Source organism: Pristis pectinata, chromosome 2 (genome assembly GCF_009764475.1).
Source record: "Pristis pectinata isolate sPriPec2 chromosome 2, sPriPec2.1.pri, whole genome shotgun sequence".
NCBI lineage: Eukaryota > Metazoa > Chordata > Chondrichthyes > Rhinopristiformes > Pristidae > Pristis > Pristis pectinata.
In genome coordinates this window covers 66,803,917-66,822,337 of record NC_067406.1, presented here as the reverse complement: position 1 = coordinate 66,822,337, position 18,421 = coordinate 66,803,917, and the positions used below count along the sequence as shown (strand labels likewise).

The following is an 18,421-nucleotide window of genomic DNA, read 5'->3' as shown; positions in this document are numbered from 1 at the left end:
CTGGTTCTATCAAATAGTATAGAAGGCAGTCATTGAAAGATTACATTTCATTTTGAATTCAAAGGCTACATTTCACAAGAGCATAATAGGGATATCACCAAACAATAAATAATCCAAGTTCAGAAAAATATTACAAAGATTAGTAAAGACTCACCGCTCCTTTACAGTAAAGCCGCAACTTTCCTGATGGTGTACGGACAATCACAGACATGCGTTTTCTGTTGCTGTAGAAGAACGGGCCACAAATAAGATTACTCCCTTGTAATAGGCTTCAAAACCAATCTCATAACTCAATTTTTGAAGAAAAATGGGGCTAAGTTCCATTAGCTTGTCATAAATAATAGTGCTAGAGCACTTAAAGATAGTGAAAAATTTACATCTACAGCTCAAAGAACAAATTATTAAAGGCACTTGACAGTCTTTGACAGTATGCTTAACAATTTTAGACCTTATCCACCACTTCCATTTTTTCCTTAGGCATTTTGAGAGTACTTGCATTGCTTTTGAATATTATTTTCTGTATTTTCCCTTTATCGACTCAATTTATAATTTCCATTATCCCATGTCGTTGAAGTTAGTCCCTCCCTCGACCCATTCTGTGATCTCCCCCATGCACCCCTCCCCCACACCTCAAAAACAATTCTAAATAGCCTCGAGATTGGATGAATGATCATTGGTCCAAATTGTCAACTCTCAGCCACATTTTGCTGTAGAAAGAAATCAAATGAAAACTGGCATTCGCTAGGTTGCTGAATGCGAGAGCTGTTAATGTCACAGCAAGGGGAAACAGGACATCTCCGCAATTAGAATCTGTGGATGGACCAAGAGGAAGATAAAGTGGTGAGGTTTAATGTTAAATCAGGCACAGAGAGACAAAGTGATGCAATGGTTGGATTTAGAGATAGGAAGAAAGTAATGGAATTAAAATCTGACGTCTTCTGAGATCTCCCAAATCAATTCAAAACCTTAATGCTTATAAGAGTTAATTTTTTATGCCACAGAAATCGATTGCCAGCAATTAACGTAATTAATGGGGTGGTTATGTTTGTAAATATTAAGCATCTATTTCAGGCTTAATTTGCATCTCCTTCACAAATACAGCCACTTTGTTGCATCTAATGACATCAATGGCGAGGAAACAAGCAAGCTGTCATCTTCACCAAGTTAACATAGTGGATGTTTCAATGAACTGTCTCAATTCAGACAGCACTTTTTGAATATTCACATCAACTCTAACCTTGCCTGAAGTTGAGGCAACATTTACACAGAAATGACAGCAACAAGAATCATTAGCCTCATTGCAAAATCTGGCTCTCTTTGCACGGCAGTGTAGCGGTTAGCATAACGCTATTACAGCGCCAACAACCCGGGTTCAATTCTGGCTGCTGTCTGTAAGCAGTTTGTACGTTCTCCCCGTGTCTGCGTGGGTTTCCTCCGGGTGCTCCGATTTCCTCCCGCATTCCAAAGACGTACTGGTTAGGAAGTTGTGGGCATGCTATGTTGGCGCCGGAAGCGTGGCGACACTTGCGGGCTGCCCCCAGAACACTCTACGCAAAAGATGCATTTCACTGTGTGTTTTGATGTACATGTGACTAATAAAGATATCTTATCTTTTCCAAGGTTAACCAGCCTGCTGAGTATTTCCAGATTTCATTGTTTTATTGTTACCAGTGAACAATTATTGCTTTCTGTGGGCAAAGCAAAGAATGGCGAGAAACAGATCTCAGCTAAAAGTCAACATGATAAAAGGGCATACATTTACGTAGCACCTAAACAATTTTGGACCTTCCAAAGCACCTTACAGTAACCAAGTACAGCTCCCGTTGTAACAAAAGAGTGGCAGATAATTTACACTTGGCATTGTGATATGTGGAAGTTGCATGTTCTCTCTGTCTCTCTGGGTTAACTCCCACCCACTGTTGTTTGTTACCACAGCCCAAAGGCTTGTTGGTAGGTTCATTGACTACTGTAAATAACCACTCGTGTAAATGGGTGGCAGGAGAATTGGTTGGGGCTGATTGGGTGGATTGGTGGGCGGGTTAGGGAGACAACAGGTAAGAGAGAGATAAGTGGGGAAATGGGACTGACAGGAAAGCACTGTCAGCAGTCAGATTCCATAGGATTAATAACTTCATTATCCGTCATGAGAACCGTGAAATAATCCAGTTACATGCTGGATAAATCTCACCTAGGGAATTGGGGAGACCTCCACTGCTCTTTGATAATGATAGGTATTTCTCATACACTACAAAGGGAGATAGTGGCGGGGCTGTGGTTCAACGACCCTTCTGGAAGTCAGCAACTACAAGTGCAGAACACCCTCAATACTGCACTGGGAGAGTTGGTCGTAATTTGTGCACTCAAAAATTGAGCAGAACTTCCTCTCTGACATTGAGTGAGATCCATTGACATTTCAACACAAGGATGTACATTTTTACATTCGCTATCACAAAGCATGCTAGAAATGAACACTCTTATCCATGGCTTGAAATCATGAAATGTCCACCTTTATAATGTTATTTCTATAGTGGAACGGGTTAGAATAAGAAGAATCAGGTTTATCATCACTGACATATGTCGTGAAATTTTTTGTTTCAGCAGTATAGTGCAAAACATAAAAATTACTATAAGTTACCCAAAATAAATAAATAAAATGCAAAAGAGGAATAACGAGGTAGTGTTCGTGGGCTCATGGACCAGAAATCTGATGGCAGAGGGGAAAGAGCTGTTCCTAAAATGATGAGTGTGGGTCTTCAGGCTCCTGTACCTCCTCCCCGATGGTAGTAATGAGAACAGGGAGTGTCCCGGATGGCGAGGGTCCTTAATGATGGATGCTGCCTTCTTGAGGCACCGCCTCTTGAAGACATCCTTAATGGTGGAGAGGGTTTGCCGTGATGGAGCTGGCTGAGTCTACAACCCCCTGCAGCCTCTTTCGATCCTGCACATTGGAGCCTCTGTACCAGGCAGTGATGCATGCATACCAAGAGGTTAAGCAATAGTAGTCATAATTGAAAAAATCATAAACCATGCAATCAAATCTAATGTGCCTGACCTGGAAAACCAGATGTAATTTGATTTCCATCTGAGGAAATGCAAGTTGGAAAGATTTAAATTCTCATAATTTATTATGAGACAGGAGACAGCCATTCAGCATTGAGCCTATGCCAGTTTTCAAAGCAATCGTGTCAGTCCCCATCCTCAACTTATTTCCCCTAACCTATTCTCTCTCACGTGCCTATTAATTTCACCCTGATCCTCCTGCCATCCACCTACACCAGTGTTACTTTACAGGAGCCAATTATCCTTGCAGCCAGCACATCTTTGAGATGTGGGAGGAAACAGAAACACCCAGGGGAAACTCATGCAATTCACAGGGACAACGTGCAAACTCCACACAGACAGCACTAGAGACATGGATCTGCGAGGCAGTAGGATTACCTATAACACTCCATTGTGTTACTTTTGTGAAAAGCTTGGTCCTGAAAGGTTGATTACACTTGAGGGTATCTATCACATTCTCCATTTTTAAAAATTTTAAGATTCTCTTCCTTGTTTTCAAGTTCTGACTTTGTTCTCAATCTCTGTAAACACCTCCAGCTGTACAATCCTCAAATCTGCGTGCCCAAAGTTTGCATTTTGCATTCCAATTTCACATTATGTCACCATCTGTAACTGTACATTTAGCCCTAAACTCTAACTCTCTCTCTAAACTTCTCTACCTCTCCTCCCTTCCACAATACTCATTGAAACCTCTCAGTGACCATTATCCGCCTAAGTGTCTACTCATATGACTGAGCTAAATTTCTTTCTTAAATATAAGAGTCTAGAACATTTAGGTATAACAGTACTATATAAATGCAAGATTCTGTCATCTCAGCTGAACAATGACTGTTTCCCCTCAAATATTGCTAATTGCTAAACAATGAAATCTGTTTTCACTCCAAAGTCCTAAATGAGCTAAAATCTTTAAATTAATTTCATAATTAAACCCCAAAAAGAATTTTCTTCTTGCTGTTGACTCAAAATTCTCCCAAATATTTCCCATCTAGCTCTAAAGGGAAGCAAAACTTACACAATTAAGCAAAAATCAACAAACAATTTGGATTATCTGCAACCCAAGCAAAGTAATTTACTATCCACTTCATGCTTTTACTTTTTTCTTGTTTTGTTCATACAATGTTGTATTTTTAAAATATCTGAAATGCTTTGGAATTATATGCTAACTAGCTATCTTCCAATAATTTCCTAATTTTATTTGTTTTGAGTATTGTTGAATACTCTCAGCATATTCTTGACTGTTCAGCTGAAGCAGTCAGGAACAACCATGATGGATGTATTTTCTGCTCCAAGACGCTACTCAAACAAGTAAAAAGGCATGTACATTTTCACTCATTATCATTTGCAAGTAATACATGAATGGATTCTGTGTACTCAGCAGCAAGTGTAAAACCAGAGTAATACATCTGTTATAAGCATACACCATACAGAATTTTTTTTATATCTCTTATACTAATACATGGGTATGCTATCTTTGTGTGTTTTTATTCATTTTATCTTCAGCTGACATGATGCATGGCTCACTGAGGCACTGTGCATGGAATCAGATCATTGCAATGCAGTAACCGATAAAATTCTTGTGCTAGTAAGTCACAGGACTGGGAGCTTTTTAAATAAATGGAACTCAAATGTTAAAACTGCAATAGCTGAATTCACTGCCGGTTTACCAGTCAGTTAGCAATCACCACTAGTCTGAATGATAACTAGAGGGGGAACATTAACCTATCAGAGTGCAATATGGAAATGAATCAGTAATTTAAAAATGCGTTTGGTCCAGTCAGCAATTTATTCATCATTGTTAACCAAAGCCATCTTTGGTTACTGAACATTAATCATAATCACCAAGGAGTTGGTAGTGTGTTCTCCAAAAAATTATCAATAATCATACACACACACAATAAATTTAAAGATCTTAGTGTGCACAAATAAAATGGGAAAAAGAAACTGCCTCCGACCAAGATTTGCTACATTTGTTCTTGTAATTCATTGGCTGCTTGTTTCCAAGAATCAGATTATAGCAAATTCTATTGTGGTTAGTTTCAAGATTAGAAAGATTTAATTGTTGGAGCATTTAAACATTTTATTCCAAGTGTCTGCGTGGGTTTCCTCTGGGTGCTCCAGTTTTCTCCCACATTCCAAAGACATACTGGTTAGGAAGTTGTGGGCATGCTATGTTGGCGCCAGAGGCGTGGCGACACTTGCAGGCTGCCCCCAGAACACTCTATGCAAAAGATGCATTTCACTGTGTGTTTTGATGTACGTGTGACTAATAAAGATATCTTATCTTATCGTACCACTCAGAAGTGGTTGCTTAAAAACAGATAAGCTGCCAGATAACATCCAAATAGATTTTTTTTGTTGTACAAAATGGTTGTGATACCGATTTTAATGTCATTTGGTAACACACTAAAAAAAAAATCAACCCTTATGAAGTGACAGAACTCCCTTAAGTAGAATCAAATTAGTTTTAATTTCCCTTGCAAATGAAATCCAATGTGGTAAACTTTTCACAAGGAAAATTTATCCCAGGGAGTGATTGTTATACTTCTATAGTATTGGGAAATGCTGTTGATAAAAAGTATTGGTGGATTAGACAGAACAGAGATGCCACAGAGCTTCAGACTAAGCATGCGGTTATGCTCTTCTACACAAAGCAAAGAAAATATGCTAATCAAAAATTAGAACAGCTTTCCGGTAATGATCTAACGATGTTATTTATAAAAGCTCTATGCTGTTGTCCTCATCATGAGCCTGATCTTCTGATAACCAGCTGGAGTAGATTTTTCCTTCCATGGCACAATTTCCCAAAAGGTGGCAGCAGCCAATGAGCGGTCAGATTCTTACGTGTGCAGGCAGAACATGCAAACTCAGCACTGGAGGTCAGGGCCAAACTTGAGTCACTAGAGGCAAGTGGTAGCAACATTATTCGTACCACCCTCCTGCCTGGCAACCAGGAGGCCTGGGGAAGCCCCAGCATTTTGCTTGTTCCTCACAGAATGCAGATGCATACCCTGCCATTTAATAGTCCAAAGGGAGCTTTGCAGCACGGCTCTGTTGGGAGATTGGAGGATGGTTGTGCCTGTAACCATTCCAACTTTTTTCCATCAGGCGATGCAGTGAGTATTGGCAAATTAAAGCAGAAACCTCTGATAGGTCTCCAGAAGGTTCAATCCTTCATATTTGCCTGCCCTCATCTAATTTAAGCAGCAAGCGCAGCCTGCAATGAACAGGTATCCACCTTGTGAGCAATCTTACATTTGAATCTGTCAAAGACATTGTCAGATCAACAACCTCCCTAATGACAGGTATGTAATATTTATGACTCCCTTATCAAAAAATATTGCAAAACATCTTTAAACAGACTTCAGTGTGTTTTAAAGATGATGTTATTATGATCTTTGCCAAAAATCATTCTGCAAACCAGTCTCCTGCTTGCACTGGGACACAAGACTATCAAAAGTGCATAGCTTCTGGTCAGCAACAGTACTGTTATTAAATCTTTCTGCTGTGTTTAATATGGAACAAGACAATAATTATTCCTAGATCATGGCACTGAACTCGACTGAAATCTAATTGAACCTGCTGATGAAAAGTGAACAGTAGACCTGTAGTAGAGCAGGGCGTCTTGGAGCAATAGCCGGACTTCCACATTTAATTGCACATGTTCAAACACCAGAAGATTAGTCATAGAGCACAGAAACAAGTCCTTTAGCCCACCCTGTGCATGGTAACCATTAGGTACCCATCTACAATAATCCCATTTACCAGCACTTGGTCCACAACTTTCTATGCCTTGGCAATTCAAGTGCTCATTTGGATACTTAAATATTATGAGAGTCTCAGCCTCCACTATTCTCTCAGGCAGTTCGTTCCAAACTCCACCTTCTAGGTAAAAAAAATTCTTACTTATATCCCCACTAAACCTCTTACTCCTTACCTTACACCTGCGCTATCTGGTTACAGACACCTCTGCTGTGGGGAAAAGTTTACTATTGTCTGCTCCATGCTGTCAAATTTACCTGTAATGACTTTGAAAGGGTTAGCCTTATTGCAGATCCCAACCAGCTATAAATTGTATTTCTTCAAATATTGAGATCTAATTTGGTTCATTACAGAAGGAATAGCTTTATTTTCTGTATGTCCTCTCATTTAAAGTACAGAGTAAAGTAAATATATCACCACATTAGCTGCAACAAGTAGCCAGATCGAAATATGTTACATCTGGAAGAAGTTAAATTGCACATCAACTTAAGTCAAAGGGAATTCGGTTCTGGAACACCAATAATGTTTACATCTTTAGCAAGTTAGATGGCAACAACTTTTAGAAGTAGAGTGCATGCCCTCAGATTTTATGGGTTTCTAGTTACCAAGGATGAATTTCAACTCAACTTTCCCAAAAGTAGTTATTTTCAAACTTCAGACTAGTTGTATTTCAAAACACATTTGTATATGCCAGTTGGGCTAGGAGTTAATCAGCACCATGGGATTTGTGCTTAAGGGTTGTTGCACAGCCTACCAATGACCATTTGACTTGTGGCTAAGACCCCAGGTATCATTGAATGGCCCTTAGTTCACTTGAGGATCACGTAAATCATGAGGCATATTCAGTACTGGGTCCAGGCAAATGTGGGGGAGAAAGGTTGTGGGTCTGGAGTTAAGACAGAGGTCACGTGAACCAAAGGAGAGATGAGTATTGAAACATCCCACAGCCCAGGAGCTGAGATCTAGTCAGGGAGCAGTATGATTAAAGTGTGCTTGCTTTGAGCAGTCAACATCAGATCCATGTGATGCAACGCAATGCATTGGGAATTATGTCATTCCATGCACACATACTTAGAAATTACAACAAGAGTGCCTGGTCAAATTTCCAGAGTGGTTTAATTCAATCTCCAAATAGTCAAAATTATGATGCATTCTGGAAGTAGCTAATTTTTATATGCATAGTGCTGGAAAAATGTACTACAACTTTCCAAGCTTTTATCCTGAGTCAGTGAAAGCAAATGGAGACAAATTATGAAAAATTAAAGTCACTCAACCAATACACAAAAGCAATGGGTGGTATGTGGGAAACTGTTGGGAAGGAACACGCAAAACAACAATGGAATATGCACAGCATGTAACAGGAGTAGTTACATAAATCTTGATTTTCATGACGACAGGAATGGAAGTATGTGCAATCGATTACAAGTAGTATTAACCTGCAGAACATATGTACTGCAGTTTCCAAAATGGCAAAGAACATCTGGGCTATCATTCACTGTTTTTCATTTTAAAGCAGCTGTTTGAGGTTTTATTAAGCTGATGATCAGGCTGTGCATGAGTGTGAAAAGACAGCTATTAATTCAGGCAAAAATATATTATGATTTGCTTTTAGTTGTGTAAGTTGGACAGGAAGTTAATTAGGGGTCTGTGGGGTGGATCTGTTTAGATGCATAGCAAGGAAAGGAATGCCATGAAGAACAAGTTCTCCGAACATAAGGGAGCCAACATTGATAATTGTGTATGCTATCAATTGGAAGACTTTGTGAAAATGGGAAGGTAGGAGAAGATTAGTTTGGAGGAAATAAATGAACTAATAGAATTCAGTGGAGGCTGAGGGCGGAAGAGTTCAATATTGTGGAGTTAAAAATATGCCCAATTAGAATAGAGTTTAAAGTTTAGCTTACCACTGCACAAAGGCTGCCCACAGCCTTAATAGCATTTTGGAGCTCGGACTTGTTCATCCCCATCAGGACCAAATGTTAATCAGTTAGGTAAATGGAGAAAAAAATGTTTCTAGATTGAATTTGTTCCAAAGACCAGATCAAGGTTTGCTGAGAAAGAGTATTTTAAACTTTAGTATGCTTCAACAAAAGATGACAAATTCATTTTCTTTTTCCACATTTGCAAGACAATATTTCTTGTACATTCTTGGTTAGTTTTGACAGAATACTGGACTCTGAGTGAAACTTATTTGATAGATCCATTTGGTGTCCATTTATGGTTAAGTTCAAAAAGAACTGTTTAAAAAATTACATGATTTGTTTTTGCAGAATTTCTTAGAGGATTATACACTTGCTTTCATGTTAATTTCACCCCATTTGCCCCGATTGGTTTTCGTGCACCAGGGAGTACAAAGAAATTTGAATTTGCAGGCTTTTGATGGGACAGATGTGGGAAGATATTTAAATGTTATGGAGTGAACACGTGCAAAGCCTTTATTATTGAGGGGGCCTTTGCCCCTGCTTACTCAACCCTGCCAACCTATCACACCCCCACAATGCACAGACCAATGGGGTACATCCCAACCCTTCCCAATCAACAAAGTGGAGGGAACACCTTTATCCCACCAACCCCACCCGGCCACATATACCACGCTCAACACAAATGTTCCTAAAGTTATTCTAAACAGAGTGTCAGGTGGTATGTCACAGAAACGCAAAGTGACTCATCCTTGCACTTATCCCACAGTAATACAACATGTTGATATCAGAAGTGAGGAATGCTGAGTACAAACCCTTGCTCCACTGGAGAAGTACTCAGTCATGGCACAGTGAAAAGAGCTTTGGATTACCAGTAGGGCACTGCTGTCATGACTGAAAGGTAATGAAGCTATGTAATGGATTATGGGATACTTCACAAAGGGAAGAATACCTGGTTATGTCAATGTCTTAAAATTAAGAATATTTTGGCAGCTAAGTTGCAAATACAATGGAAGTCTTTAGAGACTATGCACACACTGTAGTCATTGCAATAAATTATGTGCCACGTCACTTTATTTTAAAATGGTCTTTCTGAAATGATTGTTGCTTTGGTGGCAGATTTGGCTCAGAAGCAGCATACTTGCCCAAACCTGGAAACTGTAGATTTAGAAATGACATTACAGAAACTACAACATGTAATCCAAGCATGCAGTACTGGGAGCATATTAGTACCAGAAAGAATATTGGTAACATGAATTTACTCAAGAATTCAGGCAAATAAGGTTAAGAACTACACACCCTTGTTTCAGATAAGATCAGAGGATCATGCACACATGCAAACAAAGTCTGAACGTTTGGTCATTCACTGTTCTTCAGCTTGAATAACCCTCTTCCTGAGCAATACTTGAATTTCTTCATCTCAGCCTCTAGGCAGGATTCTGAATTTTGCCTTCTCTGCACTGACCAGCATCTGTCGCTCTCCTGGGTGACACTAACTGCCAGTTTCAAAAATTAAGGGCATCACACATTATAGCAGCAATTTTGCAATGAAACATTCATACACATGCAAGACTATGTTTACTTTCCACCTTTAATTAATCTGCAAACATTAATAGTCAACTGCAGTAATCAGACTGTTCCCTGAAGAATGATGAATGAACTTTGTTTATATGGCAATCCAGTGGCCATGGTGTAATGTTTTTGAAATGTGACAGAGCCAAATTCAGTGAAGGCAACATGTGGAATGCACCTAATTTCGGGACTAATTGCCTTATAGTTACACCTTAAGAAACTGGAGAAGACATTTTAAAAGCTTTACTGTGATAAGTTTTATATAACAAAACCTCAATTTATAATGGAAATTGTGAGAGTTACTAGTACATTATTGAGTGAGAGAAAATCAACTCTTCAAACGATTCATCAGTTTTTGCGATGTTTCCTTGAAGTTAAATCAAATCTCTGGCATCTGAGTAAGTGGTCAAGAAAAGGGAAAAGAAAGCATGTATTTGACAGAAACAAAATAGAAGTGGTCAAGGTGAATAACCTATTGCACAAGAGTGTTTCTAATTATATTCATGAGATTTGAGAGAGATATCTGATGAATTGAAGGACAACTAGAATGACAAAGAAGCAGACAAGCAAGTTTATGGAAAGAGAAGACAATGAGGAAACAGAAGAGACTCAACAATTTATCTCCACGAAAGAATGTTCACTCACTTCCCTTGTCATTCATTGCTTTTATAAAATTGCTGAATTCCTCACCATCAACATTGAAGTGCAGAAACTTAATTGGACCAATCACATTATTACAGAGACAAAAGGCTAGGTGTTCTGTGAAATGTGATACACCACCCAATACCTCAAAGCTTCTCCATCATCCTCAAGGGACGAGTCAGATTTGTGATTGAATACTCTCTAGTATTTCTGTGCATTCAGCTTCAATACTATTGAAGTATTCAATGCCACCCAAGACAAAGCAGCCTGTTCGATTGGTTATCCCATCCAGCACCTTAACTAATTGACCCCTTCACTTCCCTTGCATTATAGCTGCAGTGTGTACCATCTATAAGATGCATTGCACCAACCTAAGGTTTCTTTGAAAGCTTCTCCAAAATTCACAATCTCTGGCAACTAGAAGATTGAGGGCAAAAGATGCATAACACAACTCCTGTGTTTACTGGATTACTGGAATTTTACTGTATGTAACAATATTTTACTGTGTAACAATATTTTACTGTACATAATATGTTCCAGTTATCATCCAAATTGTACACTGTGCAAACATGAAAATATGTATTAATTTATTGTTGCTGGATCAAATTCTGAGATCTCTCAAATTAAAAGCATTGCAGAATGCTTTCACAGCAAGGACGGCAGTGGTTCAAGAAGTCAGCTCACCCATCATGTTCTTGAGAACAATTAGGGAAAGGCAATAAATTCTGGTCTTGCAGCATGCCCACATCCCATGAATTACCTCACTAGGAAATGTATTACAAAGGCATTAGAGAAGGATAATACCGTGATCACATTCACTGCAGTGCCACAGGAGATAGATTTGTTTAACATAATTTGAAGAACCATTACCTTGTAAACTCAAGAACATTGAGCAGTTCATATTTTTCTTCTTGCCCAAGCTGTAAAATTGAAAAAGACACGAAAGAATCAAAATTAAACCAATTGATCTATAGTTTTCAGTTATGTCTCTCTGAACCTCAGTTACACAGGTTAAAAGATAGCGGCAGTGACTTAACTGATGAAAAATAATGAAAGGAAAGGGTTTTAGATTGATTTTGTGTAGTTCCAGTAAATACTGGAGTGAATTGTTTTCTTTTCAGGCCATCAATCACAAAGTACATCACAAGGGTAAATTTTACATGGTACAGTAATATTCTGGTAATCCAGTAAACTCAGGACTGGTGGTGCCGGACTAGCAGATATTCTGGACTATTCAATGTTATTCTACTTAATACCCTAACACACTTTTAATTCACCTTTTTTTTAAAAAAAGGGATGTTACACAGTATTGTGAACTTTTCAGTGAACATGCTCAATTTGAAGGGAGAGTGGGAAACATCACTTGATGAGCCAGACGCCAAATTGTCGGGATTTCTGTCAGATGGGGGATTATCAGGCATTTACTGTACCACTCTTGTTACTTATCTACCTGAGAGGTTTAGAGATAGAAACACAATTTACAGCAACATACATAATTCAATGGAGTAGGAGTTTGAGTGCAACAAGTGTGAATAATATTCGATTACTGAAATGTTGGATCTCCCCAGCTTCCTAAGTAATACAGCATTTATATTGTGTCTATATCAGCCACCAGATAAATTGCACATAAATATTTTTCATCATATTGGCCCAAGAAATGAATACTCAATAAGAAAAAGATCTTTTTCTTCATACAGTGGTATCAGGAAAACTTAAAATTTCCACAGAACAGATATACAATCATGCAATATGTTGAGCCTGTGACAACGATAAGCAGTCTATCTGCAACCAGCCCCAGGTATGAAAAGTCTGAACCACATCTCCACAATGGGCTGGCACCTGCAGAGTTTGTTTACTTTCTGCAATGCAGAACAAAAATGCCCACATAAACTTTGCGAGGTTAAAATATCTAAAAGTTTTGCACTCTTCTGACCCAACAGATTTTTCATGGTAAGACTGCATCCGTATCAAGAGAATTTCTAACTATGGAAATGGAGTCTGACTTCCCACACCCAAGGGATCTTCAAGATTTTGACTCAAAGATCAAAAGCAGTGATGTACTTACAGCTTCTATAATGACAGAATTCGGGGTTCGTCCACTGAACACAAAGCCCAATTGTTTTGCTGCTCTTACTAGTGCTCCTTCATCTACAAAATAAAGTGATTATATCTCTGTCAACAAATGGTAAAACGTTATAGAGATGACTTGTACAATGCAACAACCAATAACTTTATGCACAAATCACCTGGTTGTACTTTTTCAAATTAAATATCTGCAATTATATGTCATATCAGCCAATATACCCTTGGCGTGCAGAAGACACCCAAAATGTAATGTGTGAGAAAGACAAAATTCACTGGAAGAGCAATATATTTGCCTTTGGACAGATCAAAGTAATATTTTTCCAGAACACTGGATCAGTTTGTTTTGGAGCAAGAAGGTGGCTGAACTGAACTTCACACAAACCATAATTAAGGGACTATTATCAAAAAATGGGGAAAATGCTCTGTTCAGTTGACATACAACATTACTCAAAAGAAAAAAAAGCACTAATTTAAAAATTGCTACACACTACAACAGGTCTTTGAAAATATTTGCAGTTGTGCATCAAAACCACATCGGATCCAGTTTGATGAAATGTATTTGACTTGAAATGCCAATTATTTCTTTCTCCATGGATGCAACTTTATCTGCTGAGTTTCCAACATTTTTCATTGATCCCTCATTGCATTCACCAACAGATATCACATTTAACAGAGAAACTATGTGCACAAATCAGTTTTTGGCACATTTATGCAACGTTCCAGAATGGGAACATGCAAAATTGTTTCTAAAATCCTCTACTCCCACTTGCAACATGCTATCAACATCAGCATGACAACCTGGGAGAAACAAAAGGGGTTTAAAAAGGTGTTTGTGTCACCTCAGGATCATTCCCTGCAAATTACAAAAGGTAACAAAGAAGCTTCAAAGAGGATATTAGCTTGCTCTCAAGCTTGGAATGAATTTCTCACCAGTAGAAATAAAACACGGCACCAACATTGTGGGACACCAGTGATGACTGGTCTCCTGGCTAATCAAAATCTATTTCAAAATACGTTCTTCCTAGTTGCTGAAATCCTTCCAGCCAGTTTCAATTCAGCTCAATACTGCTTTAGTTTCGTAAAGAAACATTGTCTCCTTGGTTTACTAAAAAAAAGCAATGTACTCTGGGATACCCTTTGGCTAAAATCTTGGCATCCAAATCAAAAAGGTATCAATTTGCAAGATACAACCTTTTTGTTGATATGACATGACTTGTCCTTAATTTGTCCATCTCTATCCAACTGCTCTTTTATTGCATCTCTAACAATGCCTTTCAGCATCTCCCCAGTCACGTCTAGCTAATGCACTTATAATTACTCCCAGGTCATATTACATATAAAAAGCTTCAAATACACTAGCTCAAGGAGAAACAGGTACTATGAAGAAGCTCAGATTCTGTGGTTTAAATTTTGAGAGGTGTCATAAGTCAGAGTTAATAATTGTGGAAGCATGTAAGAATACATGCCTTAGTTCAGGTAGTTGGCTAGCTAAGTAGTCAAAGTCATAGAGCAGGGAAGCAGATTCATTAGCCCACTGAGTACACACCAACTATCAAGCACCTATTTATACTAATCCTAATTTTCATCAACTCTTCTCTGCCCCCAACCCATCAGATTCTACCACTCAACTTGACATTAGCAGCAATTTACAGTAGCCAATTAACCTAACAACCTACAAGACATCTGTGTGCCCTTTGACACCTCAAAAGTCCTTCTGACGAGAGGTTGTGTGATACAGAGTAGGAGAGATCCACGTTTTCATCCATAGTTTAAGCTGTTGGTTTTGTTCAGCCAGAGTAATGGGATATTAGAAATCAACATCCTGCAATTAGGTAGCAGAAAGCATTCCAAGCTTCTCTGCTGATTTACTATCCAGTGTTAAGATGTGCAATTATACACTTCTGGGTGAAGTAATGCCGAGATAAATAGTCTTTGGGCTAAATCTACATTTTGTTCAATCATCCACTTAGCAGCCAAGGTAATGGCCAAAATCAGTTTACTCCAACCCTTGTCTTCTGTTTTACTCCAACCCTTGACTACTTGCTGGGGTTCAATTCCTCAAATGCCACCTGGTATCTTGCTTAAGTGGCCATTAATTCAATGTGAAATGATAATTAACTCAATGGGTACAGTAACATTGTGGTTAAGATTGGTATCCAGAGTCCTTCTTGCTGTATGTGGCTAAACTACTCAACAGAAGAACTTTTGAGGATCAAAGGGAACACAGGTGTCTTGCATTAAACAAAATCAGGACACACGGACACTTAATCACTTTCCAGTGCTGAAGTAATGCAACAAGACAGAGCAGTTTTATTTATGAATAATTTAAGATCTTAGGGACGAGTGTTCCAAAAGATTAGACAAGATTCATTAGCCCTCTGAGTACTAAATGTCATTTGCAGCTTTGGGAACTTGCATGTTTATTTTAATTGTATTAGCTGCCAAATAAAACAGAGCCTGACGGACAGGTCCTTGCATTCCAGAATAATCTGGGAGAGAAAAAGAATCAATACCATTATTTTGTCAAAATTCAGCCTCATTTAAGCTGGCATTTAAAAAAAAGGGAATTAATAAATCTGTGTTTTCTATTTAATAAAAATCTGTAAACTACATTGTAATTTTCTAATAAGCGACTATTTGCAAAGCTATTGTTGATTTGACATGTTATACCCAGAACCAGCACTGGGGCAATTTTATTTCTTAAAGTATTGATCAGTACAAGATTCACATCTCAAGAACTGAGTTACTACAAGCCAACATACTTCAGGAACTGAGACACAACTAGGATGTTCTCTTGAGATGGGTGTTTAAAAGAATCAAGAAAGGTATCAAATTCTGTGTGCTGAAGAACAGATGAAAGGCCACTGACCTGAAACTAAACTCTGTTTTGCTCTCCACAAATGCTGCTTGATCTACTGAGTATTTCAAACCTTCTCCTCTTATTGCTGAGAAACAGACCCTGATTAAGTAAAACCTATAAAGAAGGTTGAAAAGTACATCCTATTTTCCAGTTTCCATAAAGTACGAGAGCAGAATTAGGTCATTCGGCCCATCAAGTCTGCTCCACCATTCCATCATGGCTGATTCTCTTTTCTCTCATCCCATTTTCCCACCTTCTCCCTGTAACCCTTATCCCCCTTACTAATCAAGAACCTATCAATACACCCATAAATACACCCAACGTCCTGGCCTCCACAGCTCTCTGTGCTAATGAATTCCACAGATTCTCCACCCTCTGGCTGAATCTTTCTTTTGGCTTGATTTATTTTCAGGATGTGGACGTTGCTAGCAAGGCCAGCATTTATTGCCAATCCCCAAGTAACTTTGAGGTAGCAATTGTCAGCTGCCTTCTTGAACTGCTGCAGTCATTTTGGTGAAGGCATTCCCACAATGCTGTTACACAAGGAGTTTCAGAATTTAGGCTAGGGCATTAGACTTTATTTCAGAGCACAGTGCTGCTTGATTACTGATCACTTCTTGAGGTCTTCCAAAAAGAGCTCCTATCTGCATTAGAAATAATTAACAGAAGTTGCATTTCTTAGAAGAACTGATTTTTTATTTTATAGACAAATCAAGAGAAAACTACTTTTGAAAGTAGATCTGTCTTTGCAGGATGATCATCTACTCCTGCATGTAATGGATTCTTTCTAACGAACCAATAACAAGTGCATTTGCAGCATTAGAAATTTCATTGTAATGCCATAAATGCACTGGGTATTAGTAACTTGGAAAAAATCCATAACCTGCAGGAATGATCTCAAAACCAAAGACTTCAAAAATAACATGGCACCTTGAGTAGCCATAAAATGATAATCTGGTAGTGCTTGTGGAATTTACAAATGCAAGTTGTGACAGTGCTCATGGTACAAATGTTAAATAAAAATATATTCCAACTTGTGCGAACATTTTGTTTAACAAAGTAAACCTCAAGCAGAGCTAAATGATTTCAATGCCTTGAAACAGCTGCATGTCACAACTAGATTACAGTGATAACAATCACACATAAGCAACACTGCTTCAGTTCAAAGCAGATAACTCGTTCTGTATAGATTAGCAAAGTCATTGACAGAAAAGAAATAAAATCTTCCCTTCATGCCAAAGTCCCATTCTTCCAATAATTTCCCTACTTGACCCCAAATTCAACTCTCAGTGTATCATGCACATGATGCAGGGTTAAGGACCAAAGAGAAACCCTCCAATATATGGTCAGAAATCCTAAATCAGGACAGTGAATTATCTGGATGATTCTAATGCACCACAAGTTAAATTGCAGTGCTACGTTGATACAAATGAAATAAAAAGAAAAAGATAAAGCATTTTTCAATAGTCTTCAGCAATGTTCAATTTATAAGAAGAGACTTCTTATAACTTGAAGAGGTCTGAACTTTCAGGCACCAGCAATACAAATAACAAACTCATGCAAGTTTATCTTGATACACATTGGTAATCTCACTTGCACTGCACCCATCAACAGTTTCAAATACGTTTAGCATAAATGGTCCAAGATATTGCAGAGTCAAAACGGATGACAAATAATGAGGAAATACGAGGGAGAGGAACTAAAATATCAAAGTCGTAGATTTTCAAGGTGGGAAGGAATATTAAAATACACCACAGCTGATTGCTTTAAATATATAAAAAAAATTATGGAGTTCACCTTCCAGCAGAAGATAATTTATTTTTCACATCCTCAGGGCCTCTCGAAACAACTCACTGTAGTTCTAATGAAAAGGTCTTCGAACTGAAAAGTTTAATGTTTCTCTACACGGATACTACCCGACTTGCTGAGCATTTCCAGCAATTCCCATTTTACTTCAGATTCTCAGTATCTGCAATTTTCTGATTTTCACGACAATTGGTTTCCACTAAACTGCAATAAGTGTTATTCAGGTAAATACTGCAACCACTTTCTAAACAATCCTCTTCAAAGTGATACAGGATCTTTACAACAATCCCAAATCTGCATTTCATGTGCATTTGTTCAAAAGGCAACACCTCCAACAATGATGCATTACTTCCGTGTAGTATCACTGCCTTTAAAACTGAGATGAGGAGGAATTTCTTTAGCCAGAGGGTGGTGAATCTGTGGAATTCATTGCCACAGACGGCTGTGGAGGCCAAGTTATTGGGTGTATTTAAGGCAGAGATGAGGGAGGGGTGGTGATTAATTGTTCTTGATTGGTAATGGGGTTAAAGGTTACGGGGAGAAGGTGGGAGAATGGAGTTTAAAAAAAAACAGCTATGATTGAATGGCGGAGCAGACTCAATGGGCCAAGTGGCCTAATTCTGCTCCTAAACCTTATGGTCTTATGGCTTTACAACAAACATTATAATAATGTCTGATCCACTTTGGTTCCAGTGGTTCAATGGTCATTTGATCTGTT

At 38.4% G+C, this 18,421-nt stretch overlaps 1 protein-coding gene across 6 annotated transcripts in view; it reads right to left on the bottom strand.

The window, feature by feature from the left end:
* Window positions 1-18,421, bottom strand: part of atp8a1 (ATPase phospholipid transporting 8A1) — a 276,718-nt gene that overhangs the window by 122,602 nt on the left and 135,695 nt on the right. For all 6 annotated transcript variants that reach the window (XM_052045257.1, XM_052045250.1, XM_052045267.1 and 3 more), the window contains 3 exons: window positions 13,018-13,100; window positions 11,823-11,872; window positions 155-224 (listed from right to left, as the gene is read on the bottom strand). In XM_052045257.1, the coding sequence (XP_051901217.1) occupies window positions 155-224; window positions 11,823-11,872; window positions 13,018-13,100 (203 nt within the window). The remainder of the gene's footprint in view (window positions 1-154; window positions 225-11,822; window positions 11,873-13,017; window positions 13,101-18,421) is intronic.